We start from the raw sequence: 18,807 nt of genomic DNA, 5'->3' as shown, positions 1-18,807 counted from the left end.
CATTTTCTTGGGTTCCCCAAGCCATCTTCTCAGTCTAGCTCGGTCTTTCTCATGGTGCACGTAAATGCCTTCAAAGACATCTTTCTCATGGGAACTCACGGCCAGATCCTTGAAAGCAGAGTAGGCTAATTTATAAGACACCATGCAATACCATTCCCATGGCCACCTTTGCCACTCAGCCCTTCTCTGACTTTGAGAAGACTGAGAGCATCCTTTGAGGTCAGGAAGGAATTGGGACTGCTCAGCTATGGGCTGGTGATGAATCATACAGAAGAAGAGGAGCCACTGGGCTAGGTATTTTTAGACTCCTGCATTTAAATGGCTATTCAAGGAGAAAAAAAGCAGATCAACGCTCTGAAAAAAAAAATACTGACAGTGAAACTTCCCCTTAATTAAAATGCAAGTCTCTCTGGGACCTTTGCTTCATTTATGTAATAAGGATGTTTCTCTTAAGCAGCTTCCTAACTTCTATGCTCTGACCCAGAATAGCAACAAAACTGCAAAAATCCCCCTAGAAATCCACCACTGCTGGATTTCTCACGTGGCCCTAAATAAGGTCCATATTATGCAATACAGTGTTTCCCAAACTGTGGTAAAGTCACGAGTGGTACACAAGTTGACTGTAAGAGGCAACATGGATGACAATTTTATAGTAATAGTCGTGTATTTTAAAGCATATTTGGACAAATGCAACATTACACCCGGGATTTTTTGGATCCCCTTCCCACTGCATCCCTTGACAGGAAGTTCAAAAGAAGCCAGAAGTTTTGCCTGCTTTTGTTTTTTTCCTACCTCTTTTATCTTCTCTGTCTAGGAGAGCGCCTGGCATATAATAGGGCCCAATAGTGATTTATTACTTAGGATAAGAATAGATATATTAAGTTGAAAAAGTAAGTTAATTTAAAGAGAACCATTCAAATAAATAATCGTTTCCTTCACACTGACTGACTGGTAGGCCTTGTGGAGAGGGGTGGGCTGTCAGGCAAGCGGACCCTGAAGCTGTGGGCGTTTCCTTGACGGCCCTCCCCCACGCCATCTCAGCTCAACAGCTCTCCAAAGGGGCCCTCTCTTTCGCATAAATGGACGTGAACTGAAATCACCCTAGAGTCTGTCCAGAGCAGCCCCGCCACACCGGGAGGGAGCTTGGCTCACTTACAAAGTAGTAGAAGGCATCGGGGTTGTCCAGGAAGGGGTTTTCGGCGGTGCCGTCCGCTGCAGTCTTGGACAGGTCTCCGGCAGGCTGCAGGTAGCCTTCGCTGAGCAGGGAGGAGGCGACCATGACGCCCTCCTGGCGGTTCCGCACCGACTGGTTGGACACCAGCCAGTCGATGACACAGCTACCTGAACAGGACCGTCGGGGCAGGGTTACATCTCAGCAAAGAACAAGCCCTCGCCAGTCATCCCTAAACTGGCCCCAGAGCACCTAACTGTCGGACTTGTCTCGTCTTCCCTCTTCTACCAAGAAGGAAAAACTGAAACCGGCGAGATAGATACCTGCAAACAGAGGCAACCACATAAAAGTTCTCAGAACATCTTCATGCCGCTTAAGCGGCATCCAAGAACTGGTTTTCCCTAACCCATTCATTTATTCCACTAATGAACAGGCACTGATTGAGCGTCTACCAGGTGCTAAGTACTGGGATGCCCATTTGGGATCCCCCTCTAAAAAGGGCAGAGGAGGATAAATGACTAGTAGTGTTTTAACTGGTGCGCTGCTATAGGTCAATGCGGTGAAACTACTGGGTCAAATCTGCAGGAAGGCGTGGGGGGCAGTGGAGGAGGGGCCGCTGTGTGGGCTTTATTGGGAAAAGCTTCATAGAGGAAGTGGGAAGTAACGCTGGTTGGACTGAAGCTCAAAAAACGAGTAGGTGTTTGCCCAGCAGATGAGGCAGGGGTCAAGCTGCCAAGAACCAGGGCAGGCTGAGGCAGCAGCGGCATGCATAGATGCACACAGGCACGAGGCAGCCCCGGGGCAGCAGGGGACGGGGAGCTGGGGGGAGGAGAGCAAAAGAGGACAAGAAGGATGGGTATTCATGGTATACACTAAAAAGTTTGGCAATGAGGAGCCATTGCAAGCTGTTAGGCAAGAAAATAACGTGATCTGATGTGCGCCCTAAATTAAAATTGTTGGCCATCACTTGGAGTGGTCGTCATGCCTTTGCAGATCTCACAGGGATCTTTTGAACCCACTTAATCAATTTTCTGCCTCAAAATAGGTCTGCCAAGAGAATAAAATGAAATGGACTCATCGACTGGATTATCAGCAGGCTACGATCAAGCTTTCTATAAAAATAGTGTGTTCTCAGCAATGCAAGGTGTTGCTGGAGAGCTGATGTGTGTGATGTTATGCATGCTTATTTTGTAAGTTCACAACTTTTATTATATACTTATTGTTTATGTATATTCATGTATGAATGATATACTCCAATAAAAAATACATTTAAAAAGGGGGTGTGTTCTTTGCAAAGGTAGCCAAGGAGAGAGACAACATATGTCAGTGAATCCCAGGCCAACCAGGCCAGAGCAGGAGGCATGTCATCCTTGAAGCAGCAGTGAGAGTGATTGGTTAGGGAGCCTTCCAAGCATTTCCTACATGGGCGGCTCTGCCCACTTCTATTTCTCTATCACAAGAACTGATAGATACCGTATTACTGTTCTTAATCCTCACAACCGCCCTGTAAGAGAGCCTGGCTTTTAAGGAGGTAAAAATTAAGTCTCAGAGAGTTCCAGTGACTTTATGCCTTCAGTGACACCAGGCCTTAGGCGTAAGCCTCCATTCCAGGCTTGTCCAATGAGACATGCTGAAACGTGAAGGCCAAGGGCCACCTAGTTGCCTGGCATTTAAGGTCCGCTGTCACACATCAGCACTGCCTGGGTCTCGGGTTCTGCAAGACTCCCCCTCCCAGCTGAGGCCACCTGACTCCCACACAAAAGCTCCACCCCATCTGAATTTCTGGAACCTACCCTGACCTTCAACGGGAAGGACTTTCTAGCCTGGGACTCAGTATCGCGTTACACAGGCAACAAGTCTGGCCCAGACCTTGTACTGCGATCTGTACGAGACCCTCATCCTTGTTCCCTTTGCCCGAGATTCTGTCTTAGTAACCTCAACCCTGCTAGACCAGGGGCCCTGCCCTTCTCTTGCCAATTTCCCTTACCATTGCCCAGGGCTCAGTATCTCGATCCGAAATCTCAGCCCAGGCATGCCGATCCTAACTGGCTGCTGCCTTAACTCTGAGGTTGAATTTACATGGGATCCTACCCTGTGGCCCCATATCACACTCATTTCTCCCTTTACCTTCCTGACTCTGACCTGGACCATTTTCCCGGATAATCTATTGATATGTCTTCTTAAATTCTACATCTGCTGTACCTTAGAGTTTTCCCTCCTTGACATCTCCTGCCATTGTATATAAGCTATGCCTGGCATCTAACCAACCTGGCCCAAAACTTTCCCTCCCATTTTCCCCCCAATGAACCACCAGCCCTACCAGGCTAGTCAATTTCTTTTTCTGGGCACATAATCTGCATGCCTCTGCCTCCGTAACTCCGTTCCCATCATCCTCTGATGAACCCCCTGGTCAGAAATCCTCCCCATAAATACTTAACAAAATTCTACCCATCTTTCAGGGTCCAATTTGGGTACCACCTCTTACTTGCCCCAACCCCATAGACCCTTTCCTTTATTTGAACTTACAGGGTTGAGTGTCGGTACAGACATGTGACATCATTAATCATAATAACCACGTGGACACATACAGCACTTGCTGTGTGCCAGGCACTGCTCTAAACATATCACAGCAAGCCTCTAAGGCAGGCCCACTATGATTATCCCCATTTTACAAAAGGAAAGCAAAGTACAAAGGGGTTAAGTAATTGGCCCAAGGTTTTCCAGCCAGTAACTTTCAAAGCCAGGATTTGAATTCAGGCAGTCTGGCTTCAAAGGACATGTTTTTTAACCATGACACCATATTACCTAAACTCATGAAACTTAATGCCTGACCCTGTGAAGCTCTGTGATCTCCCTAACATTGTCATTTAAATCTTACACGGTATGCCTTGATCCCTGTTTATCATAGTAAGGATCGCATCTTATTCAACTTTATTTCCAGCAATTCTCAATATAATGCCCTTTTGGTTGATATAACTGGAACTTCCAAAAATTTATCCTGAGCAACAAAGTTTTTTGCTACCCTTCTTTCTGTTCCCACCCTGGGAAGTTTAATTCTCATATTCATGAGTCCACAGGCTATGACCCTGTCCACCCCCCATGCCCCACACCCCATAACCCACAAGACGGAAGCAAAGCTCCACAATGCCTTGCCCAGTCTTCCCATCTCAGGCTTGCAAGGCCTTTTACCTGTGAAGCAGTGATTAAAAATCTTCTTGTCCTTCTCCAGATTCAGTTCTTTTACTCCTTTCTCGTTGTCCTTCATGGATAAATACAAGGTGCTGCACAGAGATGCAAACAGATTGGTGAGTGGGGAGCATTTCACAGTGGCAGGTCTTCTCTGGGAGTCACCCCTTGGAGAGGCTGACTTGAGCACGAGCTACCCCCTCTCCTGGCATCCCCTAACCCTAATCTCCCCAATGGATCATAAGAGCAGAGTTCATATTTGCCTGACTTGGCAGGAACTTAGCAGAATGCACTAGGGAGGATTCTTGAGATCATGAAGCTCTTTGGTGATTTAACTCCCAGTACCTGAGATGGAGAATTACCCCCAAAGATGAAAGGTTCTCAGGCTAATTTTCTGTACTAGGTCAGAGCCTGACATTCTTACGTTCTAGATCTCAGTCTTCATGTCCCAGTTCTTTAAGAGACTTCTGGTATAGACATTTGCTTCCAAGCAGGTGAACATTTTCACTAAGCTTATCTCTTACTCCAAAAATTGTAAGAGATAATGCAAAAGAGGGAGAAGAGCTCACGCTACTGTGCTTGAAGTAAACGCTAAACAGCCTTATCAGAGCAATCTCAAGCAATAAACCAGAGAATCACTCTTAAATATTCTGTGGCTTGGTACAGCCAGCATATCATACCCACTTATCTCTGACAGCTGTGGCTAGGAATGTGGTCGCTCAAGTCCTAGCTGGCAGGTGCAGCTAGACCAGGTGCCAAAAAACTTCCTTTGGGAGGGAAGCTGCAGTTTCAAAACTTAATCCACAACCTTTATCAGACTACTATGACAGGCTAAGTCCGGGGTGCGGCTTGTGGAAGAGGTATCTCCAGCCCCCTGGCAGGGCTCAGTATCTTGATCCCAAATCTCAGCCCAGGCCGCCCTGATCCTAATTAGCTGCTACCTTAACACTCTGAGGTTGAATTTACGGGGGATATTAGCCTGTCGTCCCATAGCACACCCTTTTCCCGCTTTCTGCCTCCAACATGTATACCAAACCCTTGTTGGACACTTTAAGAAGCCAGCATGGGAATTCTTCCCAGCAGGGCTCCTGCTTCAGGGTATGTTCAATGTAAAGGCAAAATCACCAGGAAGCAAAGAGGCTTCTGGAAAAAGACTCATGATAGAAGAAGATGTGAGACTCGCAGGAAGGAGGAGCCCTGTTCCCAAGCCCTACCAAGGCTGAATGTACCCACAGGCCTCTGACCACATTTAGGCCACAGCTGTCACCTGCAGTTCCAAGACAGCCAACACCAGATGCCAATAACCCAGGTCAGGGCACACACATGGCTCCTCTCAAGGCCAGTGATCAGGCAGCTGGCCCTCGGTGACGCCGTGAAGGTGTGAATTTGAAACCTTGCCTGCTCAGACACCTAGCACCTGACTTTTCCTCCCTACAAGGAGATCCTGGCACTTCCTTTCAAGGCTAACTTACCATGGCTGCTTTATAAATGCAATGTAGTCTGCCAAGGTTACCCAAAATGGGGGAGTTTATGCTCCATTAGCTTCGCTTCCTAAGCTGCTATGCTTGGAGACCCAGTGATCACTCCTTCAGACCCAGGCAAACATCTTAATACACTAAGGTAAGTGCCAGTGTCAGCCTGAAGAGTGAAAACAGCCTTCAGCGGTGACCAAAGCAAGCCTTGGAATGGGATCTGTTGTGAGGTTTCCTCAAAGCAAAATAAAAGGAAGAGATGGACAGACGCAAACACAGAAGATCACCTTAGGTCAATGGTTTCTGGCAGTCGAATGGATCTCCTGGTGGATTTCCTCGCAAACTTCTGGCCTCCTTCAATGCATTTAATGGCCTTCTTGATGTCTCGAACCCAGGCATCTCTCTCCTCCAGGAAGGCTGCCTGGAAGAAGTGGTCTTGCTGTTTGGTTGTAGTGATCTTAAACACAAACTAAAAAATCAAAACACATCCCATTAGGAATGACTTCTTTCAAGTTGCTGAGGCCCCTTATGAAGCACAGCAGTTGCTCTAACCCCATTCTGGGAGTGCAAGGCCAAGAGAGCTCCAAATGCCCAGAGTGGTGTGGGTGGTTGTGGAAGGGCTCCATTCACATTAGAGGCTCTGCTCTGACTAATGGGCCAGTGCCTGTTATGAGCTGAATTGTGTCCCCCAAAAGCCATGTTCAAGTTCTAGCCCCTGGTCCCATGAATGTGACCTTATTGGAAATAGGGTCTATGAAGATGCTTTAGTTAAGATGAGGCCAAACTGGATCAGGGTGGGTCCTAATCCAATATGGCTAGGGTCCTTATAAGAAGGGGGAAATTGGACACACACAGACAGGCAGAGGGGAGGATGCTACGTGGTGTTGGAGGCAGAGAACACCGTGAGTTGCTGGCAAGCCACCACCAGAAGCCAGGGGAGAGGCTTAGGACAGATTCTTTCCTCCAGACTTCAAAGGAAGCATGACCCTGAGATACCTTGATTTCAGACTTCCAGCCTCCAGACCTATGAGAATACAAACTTCTGTTGTTTCAAGCCACCCAGTTTGTAGGACTTCCTTACAGCAGCCCTCGGGAACTAAGACCCTGCCTGACAAGATGTTCATTACGGTGAGTGATATCAACTCACCATCCTTTTGCCAAAGTCCTGACAAGGGCTGGTCAGAGCACTTCCTTTCAGAGGGATCATTCCTTTGGGGCTGTTGTCACTTTTCTTCTTGTAGAATTCAATTCCATCCTCTAATAATACAACCCACATGGGTTTCCAGGTGTTGAATACACTTCCCTGTAAAGACAACAAAAAGAGCTGAGATGGGGTGGGGGGACTGTAAATGTACTTTCTTCCCAAAGGGGAGATTCCGTAGAGTCCTAGAGAGTTGGCTTTAAAAAATGTTTTGCGACATCCTCTTCTGTTGTTTCAACACAAATCCTCTGCAGTTACTGACCTGGCATGGCGTTCTAATTCCTACCTCTAGTCCTTGGTTCAAGGACCCCTGTGTGAAATGCCCCTCCCTTTCTCCACCCCATTCCTCCTTCTTTCCTTGACTAAAGTCTCCCCATCCTTCAAAGCTCCGCTTAGCCCCCCTCACCCTCTCAGGTCATCTCCTGCTTTTCTTCCTGATTGTGCCACCCATTCTAGAACTTCATCATACAGTTCTTTAAATGCCTTAAATGTGGCCATCTTTTCTTCTCCACAGCAGTGCCATTGTCAGGTATTTTCATTTGCTCCCAGTACTGAGCATAGAGCAGATGATCATTAAAACCATGTGAAGGAAAACTATTACCCATATTTTCAAGTGCTAGCAGCCATCACATTTCACTAAAAAGGGCAAAAAAAAATCCTTCTCATTCTTGTTCGTCCCCACCCAGCCTTTCTCTGCTGCAATTTCCCCAACTCTGCCCAACCTTTAGCTCACATGACTCATATCACCAAGAACCACAAGGGACCCACCTAATATTAAACCTCTCACCCCACTGCTATGTGTAGGAGCTGTTAGCACATCTTCCTTCTCTAAATAGCTACTGTGTGTGATCTTAGAGCATATCTGAATTTGGGCAGGGGTTCTTTATTTTTCAAATTTTAACTTTTTTGAGAGATAGAAAAAGGGATAAACATTGATATTTGGATGAAAAGGTTTTTGTTTTTGGCTTAGAAAATTTCAACTCTTGGGAGTATTTATCAAAATTGAAGAAAGAATCAAATATTCAGAAGACAAAATATAGGAAGATTTTTTTTTTCCTAGTGCTTCTCAAAATGTGGTCCACAGACCATTCACTCATCACTGAAAATGAGTGTAAGTAAAAGCTTATAAACCCAGGCAATGCTGCTGCGATTGCTGTATCTTCATCAGAAGACCTTAGTTCAAGTTCTAGATCTGTTGTTGCCCTACTGCTCAAACTTGGGCAAGTCACTTACTGTCTGAACCTCAGGTCCCCACCAGTAAAATGGGATAATAATGACCACCTCAGAGATTTCAAACACATAGTAAGTGAAGTAAGTTCTAATGTACTCTACAAATGCAAGGTTCATGTATGTGATAACTGTCACATAAGACTGTCTTAAATGCTGTGAGTTTCCAGCACAATAAATAGCTACTCTTATATGTTCTCTCTATTCCTGGAAAATGAAAATGAACTGGTATCACTATCATGTTAATGAGGAAGAAACTCAAGGGCGTTTAGCCACTTGCCACCCAAAGTAAGGAATGGGAAAGCTGAAGGCCCTGAACAAATGTGTTTGCAAGGAACTAGATCACCTCTCTTTGGTCTCTTTCCTGGTGGAAAGGTTCAGAGGTGGTGAACGAGATCATGTGGCCCTGGACTTTGATGCCTCTTCCATCATTGCATCGAGCTCTGCATTTAGAAGGGTTGGAGTGTTGGGATCACTTGGGATCAAACTGCAAACTTGCATCTGAGCCTCATGTCGACCACTTATTGTTGTACATGTCCTTGGGGAAAATGTTTAATATTAATGAGTCTTGGATGTTTTTTCTTCTGTGAGAAGGAGAATACAGGATGGTACCAGTATTCAACTAAGCTTAGATTGTGTATAAAATATGTATACATAAATGTATGCATGGAAATGTATTAAAAACACTCTGTTTATAAAGATAATAATACTAATGGGGGGTTGGAGAAAATACTTTAAGAGTAATATTTTGACAATGCTCTTTAATCATTAGTTAAAAAGTTTTAACAACAATGCAAGGTATTAGTGGTAGGATGAGGTATGAGAGTCCTGTATGATGTTATATATGTTTGTTTTGTAAGTTCACAAGTATTACTGTACACTTATTGATTTTGTATGAGTGACATACTTCAAAACATTTTTTAAAAGCCCCCTCCCCCCCAAAAATACTCTGTCAAGTCTAAATTGCCACCAGACTGTATGTTCTATGAGATATATTCTTCTCACCATCATATAGCCAGGTGCTCAATAAATCATTTGTGGAATTAATGGCTATAATTACATTATATGTCAGTCCTCACAGAGACTAAATAAAAAAGATATGAATAAATGACTAAAATAAGAATAGAAATAATAATTTCAGTATTTTCTAAAACTCTTCTATACACATGTGCAGGGTTTAGCAAACTGCCTTACTTGACCAGTGAGGAGGCTGGTGGCCACTTTTTATAAGACCAAGCTGCTCAGCAAAGCAGGCCTCAGGAGAGAAGAGGACTGCCATCCTTGCTGGAACGTTACCAAAAACTTCAAAGACCAAATGTATGCACATATGTAGTCAGCCCATAAAGCCTTTATTGGCCATTACCAAAGGAAAAGAGTCTGGCTACTCTATTCTCCATTTCGTGCATTTCAGGCTTTCTGTGGTGTGTTTTCCCCTCCCAGGTCTGCCCTTTGAGTTTATTTCACCTAGGCAATGGCAAATACATTCTGTCTCAGGTGCCACCTCAGACTGAGCAGTTGTGGCTGCCTGAGGCTGGACTCTCTGGAAAAGTGCCATGATCCAAATCAGCATCAGCAGAGGGCACAAACAGTGGCAGGCAAGCTGCAGTCACTTTCATCCTGGTCCAATCAGATTTCCCTTGATTATGAATACAAGAAGAACACCCAGAGAGCTGCCTGCAGGCATGGCCAAGTGGTATGAAAATCACTTGCAAAATGGTCTAGAATGCCAGGGTTATACTACCCGTAGGGACATTCTTCTTAAGAAGTTTTCAATTTGGTTTAGTGCCCACTTCCCTTTTAGCAATGAATGAACCATTCTGACTAGACCAAGGAAGTCTGTCTTTCTGATCTCTATTTTGGGAGAGCTTGGGGAAGGAAGGGTAGAGGGTTCTTGGTCTCCTCTCATCTCCTGAGCCATAAAGTCATCCCTGTCATGACTACCACAAAATGGAATTATCATCCAGTTCCCAGCAGATCCTGCTGCTTATCTCAAAATACAAAGTGTATCTATGTAAAGCTCCATTTGCCCAGAGGAAGACTATTTATGTAAAAAAAGACTAATATATGTTGAACTATGACTTTGCTTGTCCAAATGTTTCCTTTGGTTCAGTTACTAAAAAAAATTAAGACAGTATCTCTTTTCTGCACAGGCAGAAAAACCATCCAGACTACCACTGGGCTATGTCCCTTTATAAAAAATGGGCAAGGTTAGACACTCTACAGCACCACATTCATATGTCTTTCTATTTTCATATCTATCTGAGAGGGACTCATATACAAAATATAACAAGCTCCTACAGTGAAGAGGATGTGGCTCAACTGATAGAGCATCTGCCTACCATATGGGAGGTCCAGGATTCAAACCCAGGGCTGCTCCTGACCCATGTGGTGAGCTGGCCCACATGCAGTGCTGATGCATGCAAGGAGTGACATGCCACAAAAGGGTGTGCCCCACGTAGGGGAGCCCATACGCAAGGCGTGCACCCCTGCAAGGAGAGTCGCCCCGTGCGAAAAAAATGCAGCCTGCCCAGGAGTGACACCGCACACACAGAGAACTGATGCAGTAAGATGACGCAACAAAAAGAGACACATTCCCGGTACCGCTGACAAGAATGCAAGCGGACACAGAAGAACACAGAGAATGGACAAAAAGAGTAGACTGGGGAGAAGGGGAGAAAAAATAATTAAAAAAAAAAAAGAGCTCCTATAAATCAATAAGAATGCTACAAACAATCCAATTTTAAAATGGGTGAAAGATATGAACAGATACTCCACAAAAGAAGATATCAAAAAAGCCTAGAGTCTCAGGGCCCACCTTGGCTGCCACAGCTACCCAATAATGATCTGCGCAGCAGTGGGTGACCCTGGCTAGCAGCCCTGGGTCACTTTTGTGGCCACCGAAAGGAGGATCAGTCACTGGTCTCAGGTCGTCCCCATCTCTGTCCCCCAGGAGAGGCGAGAGGGAGCCGCTGCTGATGTCAGCTATTTAGCATTTTTTTGGAAGAACAAAGTGATACCCATCCTAATATTCTTCCTAATGGTTCTCATGCTAGACATTCAGATGGTAATGGACAGAGTCACCTAGAAGAAGAGGTGAACTTCAATGCAGATACCAACCAACATAAAGATGAGGACACAGACTCATTGCTGAGAAACTCTATCAGAAGGTTAAAATTCTTTGCTGGGTTAAGATAGGACCTCAAAATCTAGAGAAAAAGACCAAACATGTCAAAGCTACATGGACGTATTTGTTTTGTTTTGTTTATGACTTCAGAAGAAAATAAAGACTTGTGGGATTAAAATCCAAGGAAGGCAGAGACCAAATATACTGGAAAACAATTAAAGCTTTTCAGTATATTTATGACTATTATTTAGAAGATGGTGATTGGTTATGAAAGCAGATGATGATACATATGTCACACTAGACAATTTGAGATGCTTCTTTCAAAATATGATCCTGAAAAGCCCATTTACTTTGAGAGACAATTTAAGCAGGGCTACATGAATGGAGGAGCAGGATATATATTGAGCAAGGAAGACTTGCAGAGATTTGTTGATGCACTTAAAATGGACAAATGTATACGCAGTTCTTCCATTGGAGACAGCACTGGGGAGATGCATGGAAATTATAAATGTGGAGGCAGGAGATTGAAGAGATGCCACTGGAAAGGAAACTTTTCATCCTTTTATACCCAAAAAACCACTTAATCAAAGGTTATCTACCCAAAACCTTTTGGTACTGGAATTATAACTAGTATCCTCCCGTAAAGGGTCCCGGATGCTGTGCTGATCTTGCAATTTCTTTTCATTAGGTTGACCCTCTAACTATGTATGAGTTACAATACCTCATTTATCATCTTTACCCATATTGTTATTTATAGAGATATCAACCTGCCTTACCTGAAAATACATTAAAAGAAATAAGTGAAAAATAGAAAAATGATGATCCAAAAGTAAAATAAAAAGTCCATTGATTGAAAAACATGAATAAACAGAGGCAAATGTCTGCCATTGCACTGAAGAAGGACTTCTGGATTTCTTATCTAGAACACTGGCATTCCAGTGAGGAGTTCTTTCTAAATGAACATTCCAATTAGAAGTCTTTCATATGAATGACTGTAACATGAGGCTTTAAATGAGCTGTGAAGTCTGTTAAAAATGTGTTTTTGCTACAGTAATATATATACATATTTAAAGCCTATGTCATTTGTAACAAATGTGTCACAACAAAGTAAGTTGTTTGTGGTGGGGCGATATATGGGACTCCTATATGCTATGCATAATTGTTAAGTCACAACTGTCAAATAAAAAAAGAAAGTAAAAAGCCTATGAAAAAGGGATCAACATCATTATTCATCAGGGAAATTCACTCTAAAACCACAGGAGACCTCTACACACACACTGGAGTGCCTAAAATTTTTAAAGGTTGAGAAGACCAAGCTCTGGCAAAGATATGTAGTAAATGGAATTCCCATATGTGGCTGGAAGGACTGTAGGATATACGTCCAATTTCGAAAACCATACAGCAGTTTATATTAAAGCTAAGCACATAAATGCCCTGTGTACCAGCAATTCCACTCCTGGGCATTTATCTAAGAGAAATAAATGCATACATTTGCAAAAAGTTAGATGCAAAAATGTTCATTGATGTTCTATTAATAAAAGCCAAAAGAACCCCACACATAACCCATATACTCATCAACAGGAGAGTAGATAAGTAAATTGTAATATGTTCATATGATGGAAGACAACTTAGCAATGAAAGAGGAAAAAAAAGAAGAATGAGCCACTGGTACTTGCAACATCATGGATAAATCTCCTATATGTTATTTTGAGTTGAAAAAACCAGACACTGAAAAGTATGTACTGTATGACTCCATTTCTATGAGGTTCAAGAACAGGCATAACTAATGATTACAGACATTACAATAGTGATGGGTTATAGATTAGGAAGGGGAACAATAGAACCTTATGGGTTACTAGAAATGGTCTGTGTCTTGGTCTGAGTGTTGGTTACATTATGTACACATATGTTTAAAAAAGGTGCACTTTATATACTTGTTGTATGTAATTGTCCATCAATTTAAACAACAAATACTGTTCTCCTTAGATAATAACAGAAGTACTGATAGTTAACTTGTTGGAAGGGATACACATTGATCATAGTGAAGTCACTTTTCAGTAGCTTCTATGGAAGGGAATTACTCTATCTCAACTCTTTCATTTGACCTCTTGAAAAGCAGTATATTCATGCACTGTATGGTATTTGATTGAATTGTGGTGCTTTTTTTTTTTTAAATCAGTGCATGATATCATCAGGTCATTTGGGGGAAATGTGAATGTAAAATGTATATTAAATACTAGTATTGTGCCAATGTTAGGTTTCTTGGATATGACAGTGGTATTTTAATTATAGAAGACAATGTCCTTGATCTTAGAAAATTTATTTTGAAGTATTTAGGGCTGTAGTAGCATGATGTCTGCAACTTACTCTAAAATATTTCAGCATAAAAATACATGTGTGGGGAAGCAGATGTGGCTCAACCGGTTAGGTTCCCATCTACCATATGGGTAGCACTGGGTTCGCGTCCCAGGGCCTCCTTGTGAAGGCAAGCTGGCCCGCGCCCACAGAGCTGATGTCCTGTACCCAGGGAGAGCTGGCGCAGCAAGATGATGCAACAAAGGGAGACAAGCAGACAAAGAAGAACACACAGCAAATGGACACAAAGAGCAGATAGCAAACAAGCGGCATGGGGCGGGGATAAATAAATAAAATAAATCTTAAAAAAAAATACGTGTGCATATAGCTCTATAGAAATACGGAGATAGGGAGAGATAAAGTAAAATAAAGCCACAATCAACGAGGGATGAATCTAGGAAAAGGGTTATGGGTAGTCCTACTATTTTTCCATTTTTTTGTGGGTTTGAGATTTTTCAAAATATTTTGGAAAAAAAAAATGAAGGATATATGATACTACTGTACATTGAATTTGGGTATACGTTTAGGGACATATATAGACAAATCTATCTAATAAAAGATTAAAGTAATTAGAATTTAGAAAAAGAAAAGACATATTTACAGAGCTAGGAGTAGGAAGTTGAACTAGATGACTGCTAAAATTCACCTCAAATCTAAAATGCAATATTCTACTTCATGCATACCTAAGATTAGTTACTGTCACGCTTACTGGGAGCTTTTGGCCTGGGAACTGGGATATAAATTGGTAAAGATCAGTCAGCATTGCATTCCTACGTGGGCGTTAAAATAAAGCTACTCTGGAAATAAGCTAGACACAAAAGGACAAATGTTGTATAATCTAAACTGATATGAAATAATTAAGATAAGCAAATTCAGAGAGTCAGAAACAGAGTACATATAAATTACCATGGGCCTGGACGGGGGTGGGTAGTTAATCCTTAAATTGTTCAGTTTCTATTTGGGTTGATGGAAAAGTTTTGTAATAGATGGTGGTGGTGGTAGCACAACACTGTGACTGTAATTAGCACCACTGAATTGTAATTTGACTGTGGTTAAAAAGGGGAATTCTAAGTTGTATATATGTTACTAGAATAAAATTTTATTTTAAAAAATCAACAACATAGGATTATAGAACACAGTGAACCCTAACATAAACTAAGAACAATCATTACTAGTACAACTATTAAAACATTCTTTCACGAATTGTAACAAATGCACCACACTAATGCAAGGTGTTAATAATAGGGCAATATAAGGGAACTCAGTATTTTATGCTCACTTTTTCTGTAAACCTACAACTTCTCTAATTAAAAAGAATAGAAAAAATAACGGCAATATTCTACATTAGCATTATAAGCATTCTCAGATAAATTCTGCTGAATCTTTTCTTTTAGGAGATGATTTTGCCTTAATTTTTAAAATCAGGTATGTAATAAAAATGGTTCAACTTCATTAAAAAATATAGTAATAAAAATAAATAAAGAAATAAAGCTACTCCGGAGCCAACATTCCAAAATAACGCTTTGCCTTCCTAATTCAAATGTAGCCTTAGGGGCTCTTGTCAGCTAATTCAGAAGGGGAGCGGCATCATTACACTGAAGAGGTGGATGCTCTGGAGAACAAGCCAATTCTGACCACCAATAACACCTAAAATTTCTTCCGGGCCTGGTAGTGGTTAGGTTAGGATGACGGAACGATGGGTGATAGCTCTGCCTCTCACTTGCTGCTGCAGCTTCTCGCGGGAGAAACCTCTGGGCACCTGCCCTGAATGCCCCGGTATTTCGACCCTTCTGTCCGCCACCATCTTGGCGCTCACGCCTGAGCAAACCTGGAAGTGCGGGTAAGGGACGCCCGCGCTAGGAGGACTTTTAGGACCCTCTACCAACAACCTGTCATGCAGATGAGAAAGCTGAGTCTCAGTTAAGTGACTGAGCGTAAGGCGTCTGACCAGTTTATTTCCATTTCTCCTCAGACAGCATCTTCTCCGTTCTTACGGAACTTGGAGTAATTCTGGAATCTGGATTATTTGTTTTCAGGCCATTTAACTATCTCACCTTAATAGAGATTATAAATACGCATGTCTGTTACTTCCTATAGGAGCCAAAATGTATATAATTATACCTCCACAATGGGTGGGTTTTAGATGTAAGTCAGTTTTAAAGTTTCCCAGTGAGTAACTGTTCATCATCCTGAGACGGTAAAGTTTAGTGCATAAGAGCCTGACATTGTACAACACCAAAAGCAGAAGTCATAAATAATAAGATATTTGGATATAAAGATAGCAACAAACTTCCATACATTTTAAAAATGGCAATAACTAAAGAGCAAATGAAAAATGGGGGTATATTTTTACGTCATCACATGTTTAAAAGTAAACATCCTTACTATATTTTTTTAAAAACTTTTTCCCATCAATGAGAAAAAACACAAACACTCCTAATTTTGGAAATGGGCAAACAACGTGAACAGGCAATTCTCAAAAGAAGAAACGTACTGCTTCAACTGCAATGAAAGCAATGAAAAATAAAAGTAAGTTCCAACCCTTTATGTATATTTTCAAGATTTATATAATGTATTGGTGAAGATTTAAGAATATGGACATGTGGGTAATAAAAAAAAAAGAAGCCCCATAAATTAGCAATTTATGTGGGCGATCAAAAAGAGTAAAGTCAATGGAAGCCAGATGTATAGAAGCATAGGGTCTAATGCAAGGAAAGCAATATTCTAACTTTAAACAGAGCAGAACCAATAACTAAGGCCATGGGCTCTAGAGTCTGATGCCTGGGCTTACGTCTTCCACCGTTCTCTAGCAATGCAACCTTGAGCAAGTTTTTAAACCTCATGTTCTATATCTGGCAAGTGGGGATAATAATATCTACAAGGGAGCAAGAGGTGGTTTAAGTGGTTGGGTGCCTCCCTCCAACGGGGGAGGTCCCGGGCTGGGTTCCCTGTGCCTCTTAAAAAAAGAGAAGACCAGCACACGACAAATGGACATACCAAATGCAAACAGCAAGGGGATGGGGAGAAATAAGTAAATAAAATAAATCTTTAAATAATAATATCTACTTCTCAGGATTGTTGTGGATAAGTAAAATTGCTCAAGGTAATATCCGGCTCATAATAAGCACAATAAATACCTCATCTCTGTAATTCTATGTTTATCAGGGGCACCTGAAGGACTACATTGAGTTTAGGGACCCTCAGCTACTGACCCTACTCAAAAGAGAGTGACAAGGATGACAAGAGATGTAACTGCATCTCTTCTGGGGAACTGGCTGTATTTTAGCCCAAAAGTATGCAGGCAGAGTAGATGAGAACTATCTTCAAATATGAAAACCTGTCACAGAGTGTTTGTAAAGTCCCAATAGGTAAAAGTTTCAGAAAAACAGTTTTCTTACTAACGTATGGGAGAAAATTTAATTGGTGAGTTCCCTGACACAAAATATAGTCACAATTACTTGGCGAAGGTTTTGTAAAAGAAATGCCACAGGTGGAAAGTTGGATTAAATACTTATTTTAAATACTTACCATCCCTTCAGTCCTGAAATTCCACACCTCCTTCCCAAAAAGTTTGCTGTCCCCGCTTTCCCTTAAGTCTCCTATTTCCAGATGCTCCTACCAACCCTTGGGCCTCAACTGCAATCCAAATTAATAAACCTGAAACCCTATTTAACATGGCTGTCTTAAAAGGAATGCACCATTTGAAATGACCTTTTCTTAATACTTCAAAAGTTACTATAATAGGGAGCCCTGAACCCTTGGTTTCTATGAGTCTATTTTAGGTGAGTTTCTTCCAGGTAAGTTCATTCAGGAAATAATGATGGAGCAGTTCGTATGCTTCAGGACCTGGCCTGAGTGTTGGGAGTCTAAAAATAAACAAGATCCTGTCTCTGCCCTCAAACAGTCCGCAGTCAAATGGGGGAGACTCCTCCAGGTCAGGGTGATGAATCCACACTCTGGGGCCTGCCGTCCTGAGCAAGTCCAGCTTTGCTGAAAGAGGCCACAACTGAGAGGTGAGGGCTGGGGCAATTATTTTATTTTATTTTATTTTATTTAGAACTCCTCCCAAACACCTCCCACAAAGTGTAGATTCCTCCTTTAACTTCCCCCTTCCCTCAAACTTCTCTTTTCATATTCTGACTTTGGGCTGAAATTCAAAGGAAAATTACTTTATTATCAAAACTACACATCTAAGTAAAGCAGAAGTGTAAATTACTAACACCCATTCTCCCCCACACAGGCATATGTTATTTTACATTGATGTCTTAAATTAAGCCCTTTTTTCTGCTATAGCATAAATCTTAACACTAGTTTTCCAACTGGAGACAGTTGAACTAACTTGTCTTATATCTCAGACAAATGGTCATTGTGGACCTATTGATATTCTTTGAAGGCAAGGGAAATAGTCTATTCAGTAGAATATCTTTAAAATAAATAAACTCTTCCAGGTGGGACAATTTCTCAATAAAAACATTTTAGATAAGCAATACAGAGATGGTACCACATTTAATAGCATGACTTCTGCAGTCCTAGGGATTTGGGTTCCAATCTCAACTTTGCCGCTGTGTGACCTTAGGCAAGTTGCTTCATTTTGTCAAACATTGTTCTCCTCCCCTGTAAATGAAGATAATAAAGTACCTGCCTCCCATGGTTGTTGTAAATATTAAATGAGATAATATGCTTAAGGGCTTAGCACAGTGGCTAGCTTGCAGTAAATGCTCAAAAAATAACAACCATGTCAACAGATATCAGTCACACTGGTTCAGAGGTGATGCTGTGAAGTCGTGCTTGCAGAAGGTTCTCCCTGGTACCACCTATCATGGCAACAGTGCTTTGGAAAAGAACAGCACTGTTCTTTGGTGGGCCTACATATGAAGGGCTTAGGCATGACTCTGGGTGACACCGGGTCCCAATCTAGCTGTGCCATTTATCAGCTGTGTGGCCTTAGGCAAGCCCCTTTCCCTCTCTATACCTCAATTCCTGATTCTGTAAAGTGAGGATAATAATTGTACCCCTCTGTAGGTCATTGTAAGTATGAAAAGCTGTAATGCATCAGATGCTTAGAACTGCC

General features: G+C 42.1%; 1 protein-coding gene and 1 pseudogene across 1 annotated transcript in view; one reads left to right on the top strand and one right to left on the bottom strand.

The window, feature by feature from the left end:
• Nucleotides 1–18,807, bottom strand: part of PLEK (pleckstrin) — a 34,366-nt gene that overhangs the window by 10,733 nt on the left and 4,826 nt on the right. Inside the window, exons 2-5 of the mRNA XM_004449190.5 lie at nucleotides 6,977–7,132; nucleotides 6,117–6,298; nucleotides 4,361–4,452; nucleotides 1,157–1,341 (exon numbers count right to left, since the gene is read on the bottom strand). Of these exons, the coding sequence (XP_004449247.1) occupies nucleotides 1,157–1,341; nucleotides 4,361–4,452; nucleotides 6,117–6,298; nucleotides 6,977–7,132 (615 nt within the window). The remainder of the gene's footprint in view (nucleotides 1–1,156; nucleotides 1,342–4,360; nucleotides 4,453–6,116; nucleotides 6,299–6,976; nucleotides 7,133–18,807) is intronic.
• On the top strand, nucleotides 8,553–12,219 carry LOC139436800 (glycoprotein-N-acetylgalactosamine 3-beta-galactosyltransferase 1 pseudogene; annotated as a pseudogene).

The sequence above is a fragment of the Dasypus novemcinctus genome, chromosome 17 (genome assembly GCF_030445035.2).
Source record: "Dasypus novemcinctus isolate mDasNov1 chromosome 17, mDasNov1.1.hap2, whole genome shotgun sequence".
NCBI classification, from domain to species: domain Eukaryota; kingdom Metazoa; phylum Chordata; class Mammalia; order Cingulata; family Dasypodidae; genus Dasypus; species Dasypus novemcinctus.
This window is presented reverse-complemented; position numbering and strand designations above follow the sequence as displayed.